Source organism: Mucor mucedo (genome assembly GCF_025094135.1).
Source record: "Mucor mucedo strain NRRL 3635 chromosome Unknown EV154scaffold_28, whole genome shotgun sequence".
NCBI classification, from domain to species: Eukaryota; Fungi; Mucoromycota; class Mucoromycetes; order Mucorales; family Mucoraceae; genus Mucor; species Mucor mucedo.
In genome coordinates, this window is record NW_026252312.1 from 96129 (window position 1) to 111006 (window position 14878).

Genomic DNA, 14878 nt, shown 5'->3' on the forward strand with positions numbered 1-14878 from the left:
TAATTTTATGCCATACAAATGGCTCTAGTTTTGCATCAGTAGGGTTGGTCATATCTAAATTATTCCATATCCTTTTGTATGCAGATAAAAGATCGCCACGACTCATTTTTGAGGTATCGATTTCCTGCGCTGCATAAAAAAAAAGAAATTTTTAATGCCGTGTCACAAATGTATTTTCTCTTTTCATACCTTGGTAATCGTTTTTACGAGGTGACTTGTCCGGCGGTAAGTGGAGTCCTTGGTCTAATTCTTCGATAAATTGACGTCTTCGTTTCTTTGATTCTAAATTGAGTTCATTATGCGCCCATTGGAGCAATGCGGAATCGACAGCAAGTTCTGTGGTTGAAAACTGTGGGGTGTGTAACAATTCAGTCGTCGGTGCAGTCATGGTGTGCTATTTCAGAATATTTTTTATCGTGGAGATATATGTACAGTATGGTATTTTAATGACAAAAAAAAATAAGGAAAAGAAGTGAAAAGAAGATTTCATAAAAGGAATAATAATAAAAAAAAAAATGAAACCCCGTTCGTTGAATATCGGTGGGTTCGGAGGTCAAAATGATAAAATTTGCATGAGGGATTTATCCTCCTGTTTGTTAAACTTAGAATAGGGAGTTTCCCACTGAAGCCAGCTACTTGGATTATTATTATCTTTACAAGCGAAGCATTATTGGCACGGATATACTGTACTTCCTTCAAATAAGTGTTTAAATGTCACTTTGTAGCAATAACCGACCTGAGCTTGTCTTATTATATATCTTTCTTGTTGTTGCTTTTTGTTAACTCCCCAGTAAAGCCATCGATAATATGTGTATCATTTGACATCACAACCAACTGGGAATCCAACTTTATTTTATTATCAGCTTTTTTGCAGCTATCGCTAATTGTGTCGTACCTGCAAAGTGTCATTTAAACACTTATTTAAGGTACCAATAATCTAAATAGCTGGCTTCAGTGGAAAACTCCCTGTTTTAAGTTTAAAAAAGAAAGAAGATTACAAATTGGAGGATGTTTATTCTTTTGTTTTCCCTAGTTGTTGCATCGAATTCAAATAGGACATTTGGAAAACTTGATAAAATTTTTATCTACAATTGATGTAAGAGGATGGACAAGACAACCAGTATTTTGTGTTATCTGATATTGTCACTTTTTCTTTTTTAGGATCTATTGGGTGATCTACGTAAGATTTATTACGATAATGGTTCTAGTACTGAAAATGATATCGAGAACATCTTCACTGAAGTAAATCAAAGGAAAAAGTTCAATTACAATTCTTGGGTAACAAAAGCCACTTACGAAAAAGAGGATGATGAAGACGATGAAGGAGAAGATGATGATGAAGATGATGAATAAGAAGACGATAAAGAAAAAGACTGCTGACTTAAAATTGCATGTGTGTTTGAAACACCATAATATTTCAATACATAATAAAGTACCCTCCATGTTGACATTCTGCCTTGGGATGAATAAGAAATAGCGATTTTTTTTCAAAAACAAAATGTAGAATCACTCACATTTAAAGGTACTTCTATCAATTTTTTTAATGCTATCCTATCACAACTGCTGTTTTTATGGAATAAATGTTTTTTTACAAAGATGATAAATCAGGGTTTGTAATAAAATATTTGGATTGTAACACAGCCTTGTATTTAGATAGCTGTCGTTGAGAGAAAACGTAGCTTTGATTTCGAATACCAGTTACCAGTTTAATTCACAGACCCCTGATGGCATCCGAACCCATTGCATTGTATCACACAGTTTTCAAATGATTTTGTTTCTTAAATTTAAAACACCAGTCTATTTCATATTTTTTTTTTTAATTTAATCTCATACTGTATGTCTTTATTCAATGATTATTTATTGTAGATTGCTGTCAATGTATACTTCGTACACAACTCGCAACCCAAATCTGACTGACTGGACAACTATTTAGGGGCCGCTTACACTATTTGAAGCAAATCTACATATATGCTAGTTTTTCAAAAAATTTAAGTTTTTATTGGCTCTTCAGTCCCCTCCCATAAGCTAAGTCGAATCAAGACTCAATCAAAGGAAAACCAAGACTCAATCAAAGGAATTAGTTGCTCTCCTATTTGATTTGCAGTGAGCTATAAATATAATACATGAGCATATAATGATTGATCACATGTGAATTTAAAAGGAGAAAAATAAAAGGCTTACGGTGGCAGACGTGACAGATTTTCTCAGTAAGTTCATGTTGTCTAGTATTTGATCATCCGTCACTTGAGAGGAAACCATGACAACCAGGCACAAGTCTTTTTCATAAATGTCCGTGTCGATGATATTATCGTACATATTATTCCAAATGACTAATTTCATTGAATTCAGACCAATAATAGTGAATGGTGCATCGTCCGTTGGATCGGAATCGGCATCGTCATCGTCATCCGTATCTGTTTCGATGTCGCTATCTATATCTTCAGTGACAAATGGCAAATCACTCACTACGGTAAATAAGGATTGCAGTACGCCCACAAACATGGGTAAACGTTCTTCCAACAAGTTCGAAATGGGTGATAGAAACTGGATAATATCAGATTCGGGAGCATATTCATTAATTAAAGCTCGTTTGGAATACAGACAGAACGAGGGTAAAGGGAAATTTGTTTGTTCGGAATTAGTTGATTGTTGACTTGCGCTTTTAGTCAATGAAGGTGGAATGGATCTTTTCAAAACAGGCTCTTGATCAAATAGATTTAGGCTTGGAGTTTGAGTTGAAGTGGTTGAAACTGAAGTGAATGATTGGAATGAAGGTATAGCAGAACAAGAAGCTGCTTTATGGTGGTGACCCATTATTAAAAAAGAAAAAGAGAAAAAAAAAAGAAAAAAAAAAAAAGAATTTGTACAACTTGGCTAATCTGCCTTTAAAGGAAACAAATATACTTTTTTTATCACGCATTATTTGTACCTCAATCTTTTATTTATACGTCATATTACATTCTTTTGGGTCAGTCCCGTAGAAACTATTGACAGGTGCTGAGGATCTGCTGTAGTGTGACAAGGATATGGGTTTGGTTCATCATGATACACGTTTTAAAAAAAAAGAAAATTTTATTGTTCAGGATCATCGTACTCTGCAAGCAGATCCATGTGATGGTATTTAACTATTATATAAAGTTATTAGATCAAATAAAAAATAAAGTTCAATGTAACCTACCCTTGTTAATAACAGTTTCTAAACTCATGATACTCAAAGGAACATTGTTCTTGAAAGAGACACTATTTCTACTTGACCTCACTTCTTCTGCTTTTAAATATTGTTGCTTAATCTTATCAGCCGAAGTAGATGGTTCCATTATGATTGGATAAACAGGTTTTTTAAAGGTAGGTAATGAACTGACAGTGGTTGCTTTGTCGGTCCAAAAGATATATTCGAATTCACTCATGAATAAAGTGAAAATCCCAGAGGGTATCGATAATGTCGGTGCGAATACGATACCTATATTTCTCAGTGTCATTTTATTGTGGTCCGAATAATGCACAATATGGATCAAATGGGCAATTAACGTGCGTAATAAGGAATAGTTGGCGATGGGTAACATGGACACAAGGTGACCCAGCTTCTTGATACGCACCTGTTTATTTTTCTCATCTATTCCCCAAGTCAGTTTTTTTAAAATGTCACATTTCCTTATTTTTAGCTTACCAATGACTTTTAAAAAATCTTTCAGTAAGTCAAATGTCAAGATATTGACAGGTAGTTCTCTCAACCACATTTTTAGCAGTCCAGCTACTACATTGACGTCCAAGTGCTGATCTGTTTGCGGCATGGCTAACAAGTCAAGGTCTCCGTATTCACAAAATCTCTGTCGCAACTGATTGATTTGAAGGGAGCTTCCATTCTGACGATATATGCCTTCTTCGTGAATAGCATCTTTAGCTTCCAAATAGGTGATGCAGCGATATACAATAGCTGGTAAATCAAATTTCTCAGAGATTCTTGTTAGTCTGATAGATTCTTCTAGAGATACACCAAATACTTGATAGGCAGGGGTAGCAATAGTAGAAGAGGAGGAGAGGGATGGGTCAATACAATCATCTTCTGAATTAAATAGTTTTTTGTTGCGTGTCCAAAATGTTCTTCTTGAAGCCTTTTTTTTCTCTTCTGTAGAATCGATGGTTGTTGGTATTGAGTCATCACTTGCTTTTGTTGATAACTGATTAAATAGTTTTGAATTATTAAATGTTTGAATGGCCTTATCGTCCATACTTGAACGTTTATATTGTTTGTGTCTGATGTTCTTTTTTTTTTCGGTTGGATGCATAGATATGTCCGAATTGGGTCTAGTGTGATGTGGTACAGTACTACATTGTTGTCTATGAAGTTGTTTAACCCACTCATCTCTTTCAGTATCCGATTCAGCACAAAGAATATATTTATATGCATGATTTTCCTGTTCTAGTAATATGATGAACGCGTGTTGGAAAATAGCATCACCGTATTTCTTTGTTGCTTGTTTTCCGATGCGTGTTTCAGCAACTAAATTGATGATTCCCATCGATAACTGATCTTCGTTTTTCTGAATGATATTTTTTTTATAATAGTTAGTAACTTTTTTTTTTTTTTTAAAAAAAAACACACCAATCAATGATGGTAGTACGACTTTACGATAAAATACTTGAGCTCGGAACCCTTCAAGACAAAATAGTACTTTTTGCAACATGCCACATTTCTTTTTGTCAGATAACCTTGTTTTAATTTTTTGTCTAGAAAGAAGGAATACATTATGGACATGTCGTGTTTTAATAATCGGATGGTGTCTTCCAGATATTCATCAATCAAAAGTAGTGTTTTGTCCAATGAGTTTGTATTACTGAAAAGGAAGTCCAACTTGTTGTTTTTTAGTGATAAAATAGCGATTGGAGCAAAGTTTATATTCACGGCCATGTCCAAACAGAGTAAATCCGTATACAGCTTCTCAATTTTCCAGAGCTCTTGATTATTCCTCTTATTCACGACTGATAAAATAAAGGAATCTGCGTGAATGGACTTTACTTTCAGTCTAATGGGGATCATGTGTTGCTCATCATGTTGATCCTTGAGCTGAATGCTGAGTTTTTTATTGTGATTGGAACGATAAGGAGACCTCGGTGGTGGTATTGGTGTAGCTGTGTTGGCAAGGAGTAAATGATCTCTTTCGATCGTGACTTCACTCAATGCTTTCTGTAACTCCAAGATAATGATACGTTGCTTTTCTATAATACTCCATAGTTGACCATCATTATTCTTTTGGGTATCTATGGCGGGTATCATGTATAAATAAAATCAAGAGAAGAAGAAAAAAAAAAAAAAAAAAGATTTTTTAAAGACCAGGTTTGACATATTTATTTATAATCAGTTGTTGGGACAAAGAATATCACTATTATTATAAAAATTAGGTTTTTTTTTAATGTAACATGAATATATTTATATCTTTCTTACCAGAGTTGGAGCCATTCTTCATCACGGGTATTTCTGCCGAGATAATTTCGGAGCTCAAGAAATATCCAAACTTTTATCCAATGCCCACTGTTTAATTGAGGATCCTTCATATTTTCCAAGGCCTTTTTTCCGCCTTCCTTGATACTGTAGTCTCGTAAAACGGGTAGCGAATTTTTCAATAAATCCAAATCTGGATTTAATTGTCGACCGATACCTTCTAATAACATGATACTCACCACTATATTTACAAAATCACCTTCTAATCTTACATGATGCGATCTAACCATATTCATGGTTTCGTGTAACAAACTCCCAATCTTGACTGCACCTAAATGAAATGTATTCTGTTTCAATCCAATAATCAGATTTTGCATTCTGAGTGCAAACACATCCGGGTGAATCACAAGCTCAGGTGATTTACATCTCTCCACCATTAACTCTCCTGTTTTATATCCATCAAATTGTGCTATCGCTTGAAACAGGTCCAAGAAATTACGTCGGTTCACCTGGTTCAATTCGTTGACTAAGCCTGTATCAATAAACACGAGCCGGGGTGAATACCCTTCTAATTGTAATTGCTCTAATTCTCGTTGTAACGCAGTGGGATCATCCTTGACTGCCAAGACTCTGTTCACTGCCAGTTCTCCATCGTCTTTTACCTCTTTTCCAATCAGTTTTGACCATGCGGACCGTAAGGGATGATGCGCTGAAGGCTTATAAAACTCTACCATGATATTACCCGGATGTAAATCCGCATGCACAAAATTATAAAAGATCAACATGTGCTAAATAAGAAAAAATATGATGTCAATTGAGTGTGTAGGATGTATGTGTGTGTGTTACATGCTCACCAAGAAAGCATTTAATCCAATATCTGCAATTTTATGATCAAATACGCCTTGTACATCGAATTCTCTCGCCCAAGAAGCTTGTTTTAAAAACACATCCAATGGGATACCTCGCTCGTATTCCTCCATCAACATATCCTTGGTTGTAAAAGCTAATAATGGTTTTGGTATTTTGACGTTCAGGGAGTCTTTAAAGTGTTGATTGAACCGTTGCAAGTTGTGTGCTTCTCCTCTTAGATCCAATTGTTCCTTCATCATCTCTCCAAACACGCGGACCTCATCAGGCAAAGAAAGCCATTGAATGGTGGGTATTAACGTCAGTATTTTAGCACAGTAATTCATAATAATTAGATCCCGTTGAACGATCTGTCTTGCTTTTGGATGTAGTACTTTGATTGCGACAGCCGTATGTAAAACCACCGAGTTTCCATCCCGATCCAACGTTTGTACGGAATCCGAAGTAATGATATTTTCTTGTAAAGTGAACTTTTCCTCGGGATGATCCAATAAGACGCCTGGTCTTAATCTGGCTTTATAGACTTGGGCAATAGCGCCTACGCCCAAGGGCACAGGATCCAAGTCGGAAAAGACTTGATCCAAGGGTCTGCCGAATGCTTCTTCCAGCACTTGCTTGGTGTAACTAAAAGGGTGTGGGTCGACGTTGGAGTGAAGTTTAGATAATCTGGCACATAATGCCAAGGGGAAAAGATCTGTTCTGGAGGCGACCCATTGAGCGAGCTACTTTCAATGATTGAGTAAAGATGATTTCATTATGATTATTATAGACTAACCTTGATAAAGGTAGGGCCTGCTCGTTCCATTTGTGTGGCCAAGAAATCATACCACCATATGGTTCCTGCTGTATCATCATTCTCTACTTTTTGGCCGAAAAAGATAATGGGGACAGTGGAAGCTACGGGTATGAATAGCACCAAAATATGAGCCAAACGACGTATGGTCATGATGGGCTCCAAAAGCCAATCATCAAGAAACCTGACAATGGCTTGACAAATGCGCACAACGGTGTATTTGGACTTGACGTGTGTCTCTGCATACTCAATTTCGGAGGGAGTTGCTGGTACTTCCCGTGAACCTATACGCACAGCCTTCTTCTTATCGACATGAGTGAATCCCAAGGCTGACAATAAAGGTACTGAGAGAGAAGGTTTGGCAGTGGTTCGGAGACTTGTTCTTAAGCAAATGTGCAAAGGTTTGTTTAGGGCATGTGGTCGTAATCGAAGCAGTGAAACTCGGTGCATACTGGTATATATGTTTTCACGGGAAGGAAAAATAATAATAAATAAATAAGCGCATTTAGTACATTTATATGTTGCCCTTTTTCGACCGTAGTCACACGCATTAAAATGAGATTTAAAACATTGGTATGATATCACACAATGCAAGTATCGAAAAATATCTCCAAGGACTTTCTTACTAACCCTTACTCAATTCATTTCGCTTTGCATATATAGAGTGTTATGTAAGCAAACAGTGGCCGATACACATTTCTCTAATGCATAGCAAAAGACTCAGTGCCCAATTTTTTGCTTGATTACGGTTTAAATAACCGCCCAGGGATTTTAAAGTAGTCACTAAAATTGTTTATTATTTTTTTTTGAATGGAGAAAAAAAAAAAATCTTTGTTGAAGTATAATACATAAAGATGTCTCCTGTCCAACGTCCCGATAACATTGCCACCATGATCAATGGTGTCGAACGTTACAATCCCGAAAATGTTGAAGTTCTCGAAGCTTATTTAGCCAAGCAATGTGAATCCGGTGAATATGATTTAGAAGCCAACTTGGCCATCCTCAAGCTGTAAAGAGCCTTGCTCGAACCGTTTTTTTTATTGAAGTGATATTAATATGTATATATTTTTTGTTTTTCTTGTTTAGCTATCAATTCAACCCTTCTTTAGCAAAGGAGCCTGTCATTGTCAAGATTCTTGTCAAGGCTTTGACTGCCATCCCTGCACCCGATTTCAATCTCTGTCTTTACCTTTTAGCTGAGCATGCTGTAAGTTTAAGTGTGTGATGTGTGTATGAGCTGGATGAGGAAAACTAATAGAAATGTATATATAAAAAAACAGCATCTGGAGTCTATTGAAAAGTTGACTGAATTACAACAACTCTTAGAACAAGCTCGTTATGTCAAGTTCTGGCAATCGGACCTTAAGCCTTGGACCAGCGTTGTCCCTAATTTTGAAACCGAGATCCGTCAAGTCATTGCTCGAGTCATGTCCATGTCTTACCAAACCATCACAGCTGCTGCTTTAGCTGGTAACATTGGTTTGAGTGGTGACGCGTTTGATGCTTTCTGTGTCAGCCAACAATGGCAAAAGACTGGCGACTTGGTTCAGATCCCCATCAACAAGGGTAACGAAGCTAAAGCCGTTGTTATTAGAGAGAACATCAAGTTTGAACAATTAACAAAGGTGATTGGATATTCCAACGAAATGTAAAAAAATCGGGCAGAGAACAACAAATTATCAACATATATACATACACATATAATAAAATGATTTACTTTTTTTTATTTATATATCTATGGTATGATGATCATTGTATATGCTTGTGAAGCAATCCACCAGCGATTTTAAGCCTAGTAAATAACCATGATCAGGGTCATTTGGCTGTTCAGGAGGACAAGAGAAATGCGAATTATCCTGATCTGGAGTTAAAGTTTTAGCAAAATCAATCATTCGGACATCTATTTTATTCCTCTTGCCACTGGCATCATAAATAATGAGTAAAGAAGAACCATAAAATCGGTAGCCCTTTAAAGAGCGAATGATGCGGGATAAGCGGGAAAGTTTTCTCAGTAAAACAGGGATTTGCTCTAATTGTTGTGGATGATTTAAATATCTTTCCAGCGTCTGTCTAAATGTGGCGGGTGTTAATTGGCGTCCACTGTATTTATCATAAAATACACATTCGCCTTCTTTATACACTTGCATACCACACACACGAACACCTAATTGGGCGCTGGTGGATTTAGCACATTTCTTTGTTTGACTCAATGCCTTTTTTTCGTCGGCATAAACCCCATGCTGTCTTGTACCCATTTTAAGATCGAGAACACATGGATATTGCACTTCGTCTGTTAAATCTTCTAATAATATAAATTGTTTCATCACCTGGTTCTTTTCTACTAATTGTTTAAGCTTTTGGATATCCTTTTCATACACTTGTTGGCTCCATGGATTATTGGGCACTCTTCGAGGCTGCCAACGCGCCGTGGAGGAAGTAGAGCATGTAGGCTGTGGTGGCGATGATGGAGGATCATCTAGTGCTAGCGGAACCGATGTCAAGGAGGTTGTCTTGGTTTCATTGGTATCTATAGCAGATAACCTTGGTGATTGAGGCGCCGACGTGGTAGAGGTGATGATGGAAGGACGCTTTGAGGTGATGGTCATGGCACAATTCTCTTTATTCCAAGCGCGTACGATCTGTATTCTTTCTTTTAAGGCATTAGGGTTTAACGCTTCATATAGAACTCTGTTCCGGAAGGCTTTAAACCTTGAATTGCATTCATCGGCATTGGGAGACCATTGTTGAAAGTCCTGTTCTAGTATATCTGAGGTAGGAGAGTGAGCCATGTCACTGTATATGGATTTCCAGTCGTCGAGTAACTTTTCGTTCTTTTCAAAGATGACTTCGGGTAATAAATCTAATTGATAAGTGACATTTAGGACACCCAGGTATTGTGATAGGAAAGGTAATAATTCGGGATGATGCGAATCCAAATAAACGTAGACTTCTTGTTCCTTTTGAGAAGCTGGCTTACAAATTGTTTTTTTGGTGAATCGGAAGATGGAAGTGTGTCCCCCCACTTGGTTATTAAAGGGTAATAAAGGTATCCCTGAGGTTATATTTTTAGGATCATACATTTTTGAAAAATAACAAGAAAAAAAAGTACGGCGAAAGAAAAGAAAAAAGGGAATTTTTAGTTTTTTATTTATTTATGTTACCCCATGCACACGTGAACACCAGAAAAAAAAAAGTGTGTGAAATTTGTCTGGATGCATTAATATAAGACAATGGTTGGTACATGTCCATTCTTCATCACTTCCATGACGACACCTTCATCATAACCTGTCAAAAAAGTTGACCCAAACGGATTTTGCTCACTTGAGCCACGGGTGAGTATGACGGGTTTTTGCTGTCCGCCATTGGGTGTATTCTCCTTGATTGTGTTACTTGTCTCCCATGGTATAAGTTCCTGCATTGTCGTAATCTAATTTTTTTTTCAGTAACATGAGCATATCGTCATTCATTGTTCCTCCCAAAAAAATAATAATACCTTCATATCTCCTGTAATCACATTCTCATCTTCCACGTCTACCAGCACCGAATTGTTCTGTTTATTCTTGTCTAAAGGAGTATAAATTTTACGTGATCCATATACTATATAACAACTTACTTTTGTTTTTGGGAAAAAGCATTTGATACGGGCAGCGTTTATACCTACATGTAATCACGAGCAATGATGATGAGAGACCTTACAAAGAAATTTTTTTTTGGCCCATTATCATTCTCTCACCTTTGAAAATCGAAATGGCCAGGCACGTTACCATGCAACACGATTTTTTTGCAGATGTGTAATCCGCCATCTATTAATAAATCTATACCCAAATGAAAATAATTCAAGAAGTAATCGGTTGGCTGTACCAGTAATGGATCTATACACTCTGTTTTTTAGTATATAGTACGTTTTCTTTCCCCGTTAAAAACAGACCTTTGTCTTTATCATCAGCAGTTATATCAGCAGTCTTGGATTCGATTGGATGTGGCGGTTTATACAGCAAATTTCCATGATCATTCACAGAATGAATCTTCATCTTGTCTTCTTCCTTGTAAAATATTCTGGACGGTTTACCTAAATCTGCTAATATATCTTGTACGGTCGTTGAATTTAAAGAGATGATTACAGGATTGTTAATGATGGGTGGGTTATTTGTGGATTTATCGTCTATGCTGCCAGGGCCGGGAAAATTTAAGGTAATTCCTTTGGTAGGCTAAAATAAATCCCATTTTGACGGGTTGGTGATTTGTATAAACTTTTCCTTCATGTGTTTTTTTTTTACCTTCACAATCACAGTCTCTACTTCACGTTTGCCCGATTTGCCGTATTTCGTAGAGTTGTTCCCGTTGTGCTCAGCAAGGATCTTGGGCAACGGCGGAACGGCAGCTTGTTGCCACGTGTTGCTGTTACTGTACAAGATCACTTTCGATGCAATGGGTGTTGTACCATCAGGAAACTCAAGTGGTAAATCAGATGAAGTTTTATAAAGGTTTTGATGCCTTGTCGGTATAGGAAATGCAAATGCTAGTCCCTTTTTTTTTTAGAGTTATTTGAATGTGGTTAGTGGCCATTTATATATGTCAATTGCCCAGTGTTTTCAGCTTGCTTACGGGATATTTTAGCGTATAAATGCTTTGATTTGGGTCAAACTCTCCTGGATAAGTAGGACCGAACGATTTATAGATTAGTAAAAAAGTTGGGATTGTCCTACTCGAGCTACACTTGTAGAAAAACAAATTAATTATATTTTATGCAGGATTATTTGATCCTTTTTTTATACCTGACATCGCTATTTTGATAAACGAGCTTAACCTTGGTGGGATCGTAGCACTCAACTGACTTTAGTCTTTGAAGTGATCCATCGTATCTCAGGTTAATACCGTTGGATGGTAAAGCAATGATAAAGTCGTGGTCAGAGGGTTCCTTTAAAAAAAAGAATGATTCTTTAGTGCTATCTCCAAATCACTCTACACTTTTGATTGCTTGTTACCTCCTGACTATATTTCAACTCAACTGACGGAAAGAACTGAGGCCGGTCAGATAAAAAGTGTAATGTGTCCCACAATGAAGATCCTATAAACAAGAGTGTTGCTTAAATAAAAAGTCGGTGGTGTTTGAAAAAAAAAAGTCGTACCTAAACGAAAAGGTCCAAGACTTCTTCCTGGTACAATCACAAGTTCAATTCGTTTTGGACGATGCTGCTTATTTGATTCTGTATTGGCCGTAGTCATTACGATAAGGATTAAGAGAAAGAAAAAAATGCAAATGATAAAAAAAAGTGTGAACTACGTATGTTGGGAAATTGTAGTCAGCTGGGGTTTATTTTTTTAACCAATGAGAACTGCGGCTAAAGCGTTCATGCACCCCCTTTTCATGAATCCAGTCTATAGATCAGTATAAATAAAACCATAAAGGTGAATAGAGTGGTTACAAAGCTTAAGAGTACTATATTTCCATTTGTCTTGAAGGGGACTTCATGATTATAGACATCTACGCAGCTTCGAGTTCGGATATGAGCAATTACGACCATCAAAGTGCCAAATGTGAAAAAAACTAGAGCAATTCGGTAAAATTCGATAGTAAACACTTTGAGTATCAAAAGTCCCATTGAAAATGCGGATAAAGCAGTTCTCCAGTATGCGCCTTCGAATGTTCTTTGGTGCGCTAATTTATCTATCAGTGAGTCTTTTTTTTCTACCTGATTAGTGCGTGTATACCTCGCAAGTCTTGCAGATTCGATTGGGTCAACATAAAGAAGAAGAAAAAAGAAGAGAAGCAATAAATAAATAAAAATAGAGAATGCAATTTAAAGTTAAAGACATCATGTTACAGTTTACTATAAAGTCACGATCTTTCTACTACCTTTGGTTTCGGTATATTCGCTGCGAATAAAATTAATTTATATGATATGTTTATTTTTTTATTTTTGTAAAAGACTATGTACAGATTATGATATATGATAAAAGGGAAAATGGACGCAAAGTGATATATATGAAAGGGTTTACATTTTAAATAACAAATTTGGGGGCGTTTGAGCACAAGGCAAACAATAAACCAGCAACAAGACCAGCACAGGGAAGCGTAATAACCCAACTGATACCGCACCAACCCAACATCTTCCAGTTAACAGCCTTATAACCATTGGTATTACAGAGACCAATAGCAGCAGAAGCACCAGTGATACAAAGGGTAGTGGAGACAGGCAAACCAATCTTGGAACAAGTAAGGACGGTAAGAGCAGCAGACAATTCAGCACAGAAACCACGAGAAGGTGTAAAGAAAGTAATGTTGTTACCCATGGAGCGCATGACACGATAGCCCATGGTCATTAAACCAACATCAATAGCAACACCACCATAAACGAGAATCCAGACAGGAATACCAACTGTACCGCTAACATCAATGGCTGCAGTAGACCAGATTTCATAAATAGAAGAGATAGGGCCAATAGCATTAGACACATCATTACTACCATGAGCAAAAGAGGCCATACAAGCAGTAATAATTTGGAGGAAAGAAAAGAGGTATTCAGCATCATCTTCAAAGATTTCTGCACTAGCATGCACCTTGGCAAGGTCGTTATTCTCAAGATTACGAACATCTTGACGTACGCCACTTAAAGCAGCATCCACAACCTTGTCCTTCATAGAGGTGAGCCATCCATTCTTCTTGACATGAGCAGGTTCAGCAACGTTTTCTTGCAGCATAACCTCATTAAGCTTCTTTTCATTGGCAGGAGTAATGACTTCGGCAATTTCACCAGATTGAGAGCGTACGGAAGCGGGGCGGGCATCAGCATGTTCCTCAACATCGACTTCATCAATGGTGGGACGTTTAGCAACCCAAGGGATAACAAACATATGGAACCATTTAATAGATTCTCTTCCTTTGACACGACGGACGACCCAAGGACAGAAAAAGAATTGACCGAATGCGGCAAAGAAGACAGCGATACCAGCAGCAATACCAACGACACCACCCATACCACCAAGATTATCCTCACCAAGACCAGGTGCTTCAAGGAAGATGTAGAAGGCTTCGATGAAAGCTGTAAAGAAGAAGTAAACAGGAACTAAGCGAATACCCCATTTGAAACTTTCGACTTGACGCAAGATGGCATATTTGGTAATACTATAGATAATAGCGGCAACAATACCAGCGGCAATGGGAGAGATAAGCCAGGAAGCGATGATTTGAGCAACACCATCCCAACCCCAGGTGATAGAATCAGCACCAAAGGCAGCAATACCGGTACCAATAATAGCACCAACAATGGAATGGGTAGAACTCACGGGCCAACCGAATTTACAGGCAGTCAATACCCAAGTAGCTGAGCCGACTAAAGCGCACAGCATGGCCAACATAAGCATTTCGGGTTGAGCAACATAATGATCGATAGAAAGAATTCCACCCTTGATAGTTTCTGCTGTATTTGCACCGAGTAAGATTGCACCCAAAAGTTCAGTGAAACAAGCAATAATACATGCTTGACCTAATGTCAATGAACCGGAAGACACAGAGGTAGCAAAAGAGTTTGCAACATCATTGGCACCGATACCATAGGCGTCCATGAAGGCAACGACCATACCGACGGCAAAAATCCAAGTGAAGTCGTGAATCTCCATTAATGTGTTTTAAGTTGAGTGTGTTCTTTAAAAAGAAAAAAAGAAAAGTAAGGGAATAAGTTTCTAAGGATTAAAAATAATAAGAAAAAACATACATACTAAAATGATCGAAGTATTTATATGATGTTTTTTCTGCATTCTATGATCTACTCTAAAAT

At 37.3% G+C, this 14878-nt stretch overlaps 8 protein-coding genes across 8 annotated transcripts; 1 reads left to right on the forward strand and 7 right to left on the reverse strand.

The window, feature by feature from the left end:
* Positions 1–1818: 1818 nt before the first annotated feature.
* On the reverse strand, positions 1819–2860 carry EV154DRAFT_601157 (uncharacterized protein). The gene is made up of 2 exons (XM_051607214.1): positions 2182–2860; positions 1819–2108 (listed from the first exon to the last, which is right to left on the reverse strand). Exons 1-2 carry the CDS (start codon positions 2812–2814, stop codon positions 2043–2045), a joined length of 699 nt encoding a protein of 232 aa, XP_051459436.1. The 5' UTR covers positions 2815–2860; the 3' UTR covers positions 1819–2042.
* Positions 2861–2863: 3 nt separating this feature from the next.
* On the reverse strand, positions 2864–5324 carry EV154DRAFT_503018 (uncharacterized protein). The gene is made up of 4 exons (XM_051600857.1): positions 4631–5324; positions 3668–4541; positions 3179–3613; positions 2864–3125 (listed from the first exon to the last, which is right to left on the reverse strand). Exons 1-4 carry the CDS (start codon positions 5273–5275, stop codon positions 3073–3075), a joined length of 2007 nt encoding a protein of 668 aa, XP_051459437.1. The 5' UTR covers positions 5276–5324; the 3' UTR covers positions 2864–3072.
* EV154DRAFT_503020 (putative ubiquinone biosynthesis protein) lies at positions 5187–7590 on the reverse strand (the record flags this gene model as incomplete). Its single annotated transcript, XM_051600858.1, has 4 exons — positions 7083–7590; positions 6295–7029; positions 5444–6228; positions 5187–5381 (listed from the first exon to the last, which is right to left on the reverse strand). Coding segments are annotated over exons 1-4 (2007 nt in total), but the record flags the coding sequence as incomplete, so codon positions are not given.
* A 334-nt stretch (positions 7591–7924) lies between these two features.
* On the forward strand, positions 7925–8830 carry EV154DRAFT_503023 (armadillo-type protein). Its single transcript, XM_051600859.1, has 3 exons — positions 7925–8109; positions 8187–8307; positions 8381–8830. The coding sequence occupies exons 1-3, from the start codon at positions 7955–7957 to the stop codon at positions 8750–8752; spliced, it is 648 nt and encodes a 215-aa protein (XP_051459439.1). The 5' UTR covers positions 7925–7954; the 3' UTR covers positions 8753–8830.
* EV154DRAFT_503024 (uncharacterized protein) lies at positions 8775–10205 on the reverse strand. Its single transcript, XM_051600860.1, has one exon. The coding sequence runs from the start codon at positions 10178–10180 to the stop codon at positions 8828–8830; it is 1353 nt and encodes a 450-aa protein (XP_051459440.1). The 5' UTR covers positions 10181–10205; the 3' UTR covers positions 8775–8827.
* An 11-nt stretch (positions 10206–10216) lies between these two features.
* On the reverse strand, positions 10217–12381 carry EV154DRAFT_503026 (uncharacterized protein). The gene is made up of 10 exons (XM_051600861.1): positions 12230–12381; positions 12086–12168; positions 11876–12018; positions 11706–11811; positions 11378–11626; positions 11029–11308; positions 10834–10972; positions 10714–10757; positions 10594–10664; positions 10217–10527 (listed from the first exon to the last, which is right to left on the reverse strand). Exons 1-10 carry the CDS (start codon positions 12324–12326, stop codon positions 10318–10320), a joined length of 1422 nt encoding a protein of 473 aa, XP_051459441.1. The 5' UTR covers positions 12327–12381; the 3' UTR covers positions 10217–10317.
* Positions 12382–12399: 18 nt separating this feature from the next.
* Positions 12400–12839, reverse strand: EV154DRAFT_503028 (uncharacterized protein). The gene is made up of 2 exons (XM_051600862.1): positions 12813–12839; positions 12400–12759 (listed from the first exon to the last, which is right to left on the reverse strand). Exon 2 carries the CDS (start codon positions 12701–12703, stop codon positions 12467–12469), a length of 237 nt encoding a protein of 78 aa, XP_051459442.1. The 5' UTR covers positions 12704–12759; positions 12813–12839; the 3' UTR covers positions 12400–12466.
* Positions 12840–13000: 161 nt separating this feature from the next.
* Positions 13001–14783, reverse strand: EV154DRAFT_503029 (solute carrier family 20). Its single transcript, XM_051600863.1, has one exon. It carries the CDS (start codon positions 14718–14720, stop codon positions 13104–13106), a length of 1617 nt encoding a protein of 538 aa, XP_051459443.1. The 5' UTR covers positions 14721–14783; the 3' UTR covers positions 13001–13103.
* Between the last annotated feature and the right edge of the window lie 95 nt (positions 14784–14878).

Bases quoted from the DNA above. Each gene is read 5' to 3' on its own strand.
- EV154DRAFT_503029 (XM_051600863.1), bottom strand. From the start codon at position 14,720: ATGGAGATTCACGACTTCACTTGGATTTTTGCCGTCGGTATGGTCGTT.
- EV154DRAFT_601157 (XM_051607214.1), bottom strand. From the start codon at position 2,814: ATGGGTCACCACCATAAAGCAGCTTCTTGTTCTGCTATACCTTCATTC. The intron at 2,109-2,181 runs GTAAGCCTTTTA...TTATATTTATAG, and splicing joins AATCTGTCACGTCTGCCACC to CTCACTGCAAATCAAATAGG.
- EV154DRAFT_503018 (XM_051600857.1), bottom strand. From the start codon at position 5,275: ATGATACCCGCCATAGATACCCAAAAGAATAATGATGGTCAACTATGG. The intron at 4,542-4,630 runs GTAAAGTCGTAC...AATATCATTCAG, and splicing joins CCGAGCTCAAGTATTTTATC to AAAAACGAAGATCAGTTATC. The intron at 3,614-3,667 runs GTAAGCTAAAAA...CTTGGGGAATAG, and splicing joins AGATTTTTTAAAAGTCATTG to ATGAGAAAAATAAACAGGTG.
- EV154DRAFT_503026 (XM_051600861.1), bottom strand. From the start codon at position 12,326: ATGACTACGGCCAATACAGAATCAAATAAGCAGCATCGTCCAAAACGA. The intron at 12,169-12,229 runs GTACGACTTTTT...TCTTGTTTATAG, and splicing joins TCTTGGACCTTTTCGTTTAG to GATCTTCATTGTGGGACACA. The intron at 11,812-11,875 runs GTATAAAAAAAG...CTACAAGTGTAG, and splicing joins TATCAAAATAGCGATGTCAG to CTCGAGTAGGACAATCCCAA.
- EV154DRAFT_503024 (XM_051600860.1), bottom strand. From the start codon at position 10,180: ATGTATGATCCTAAAAATATAACCTCAGGGATACCTTTATTACCCTTT.
- EV154DRAFT_503028 (XM_051600862.1), bottom strand. From the start codon at position 12,703: ATGGGACTTTTGATACTCAAAGTGTTTACTATCGAATTTTACCGAATT.
- EV154DRAFT_503023 (XM_051600859.1), top strand. From the start codon at position 7,955: ATGTCTCCTGTCCAACGTCCCGATAACATTGCCACCATGATCAATGGT. The intron at 8,110-8,186 runs GTAAAGAGCCTT...TTTCTTGTTTAG, and splicing joins AACTTGGCCATCCTCAAGCT to CTATCAATTCAACCCTTCTT. The intron at 8,308-8,380 runs GTAAGTTTAAGT...ATAAAAAAACAG, and splicing joins ACCTTTTAGCTGAGCATGCT to CATCTGGAGTCTATTGAAAA.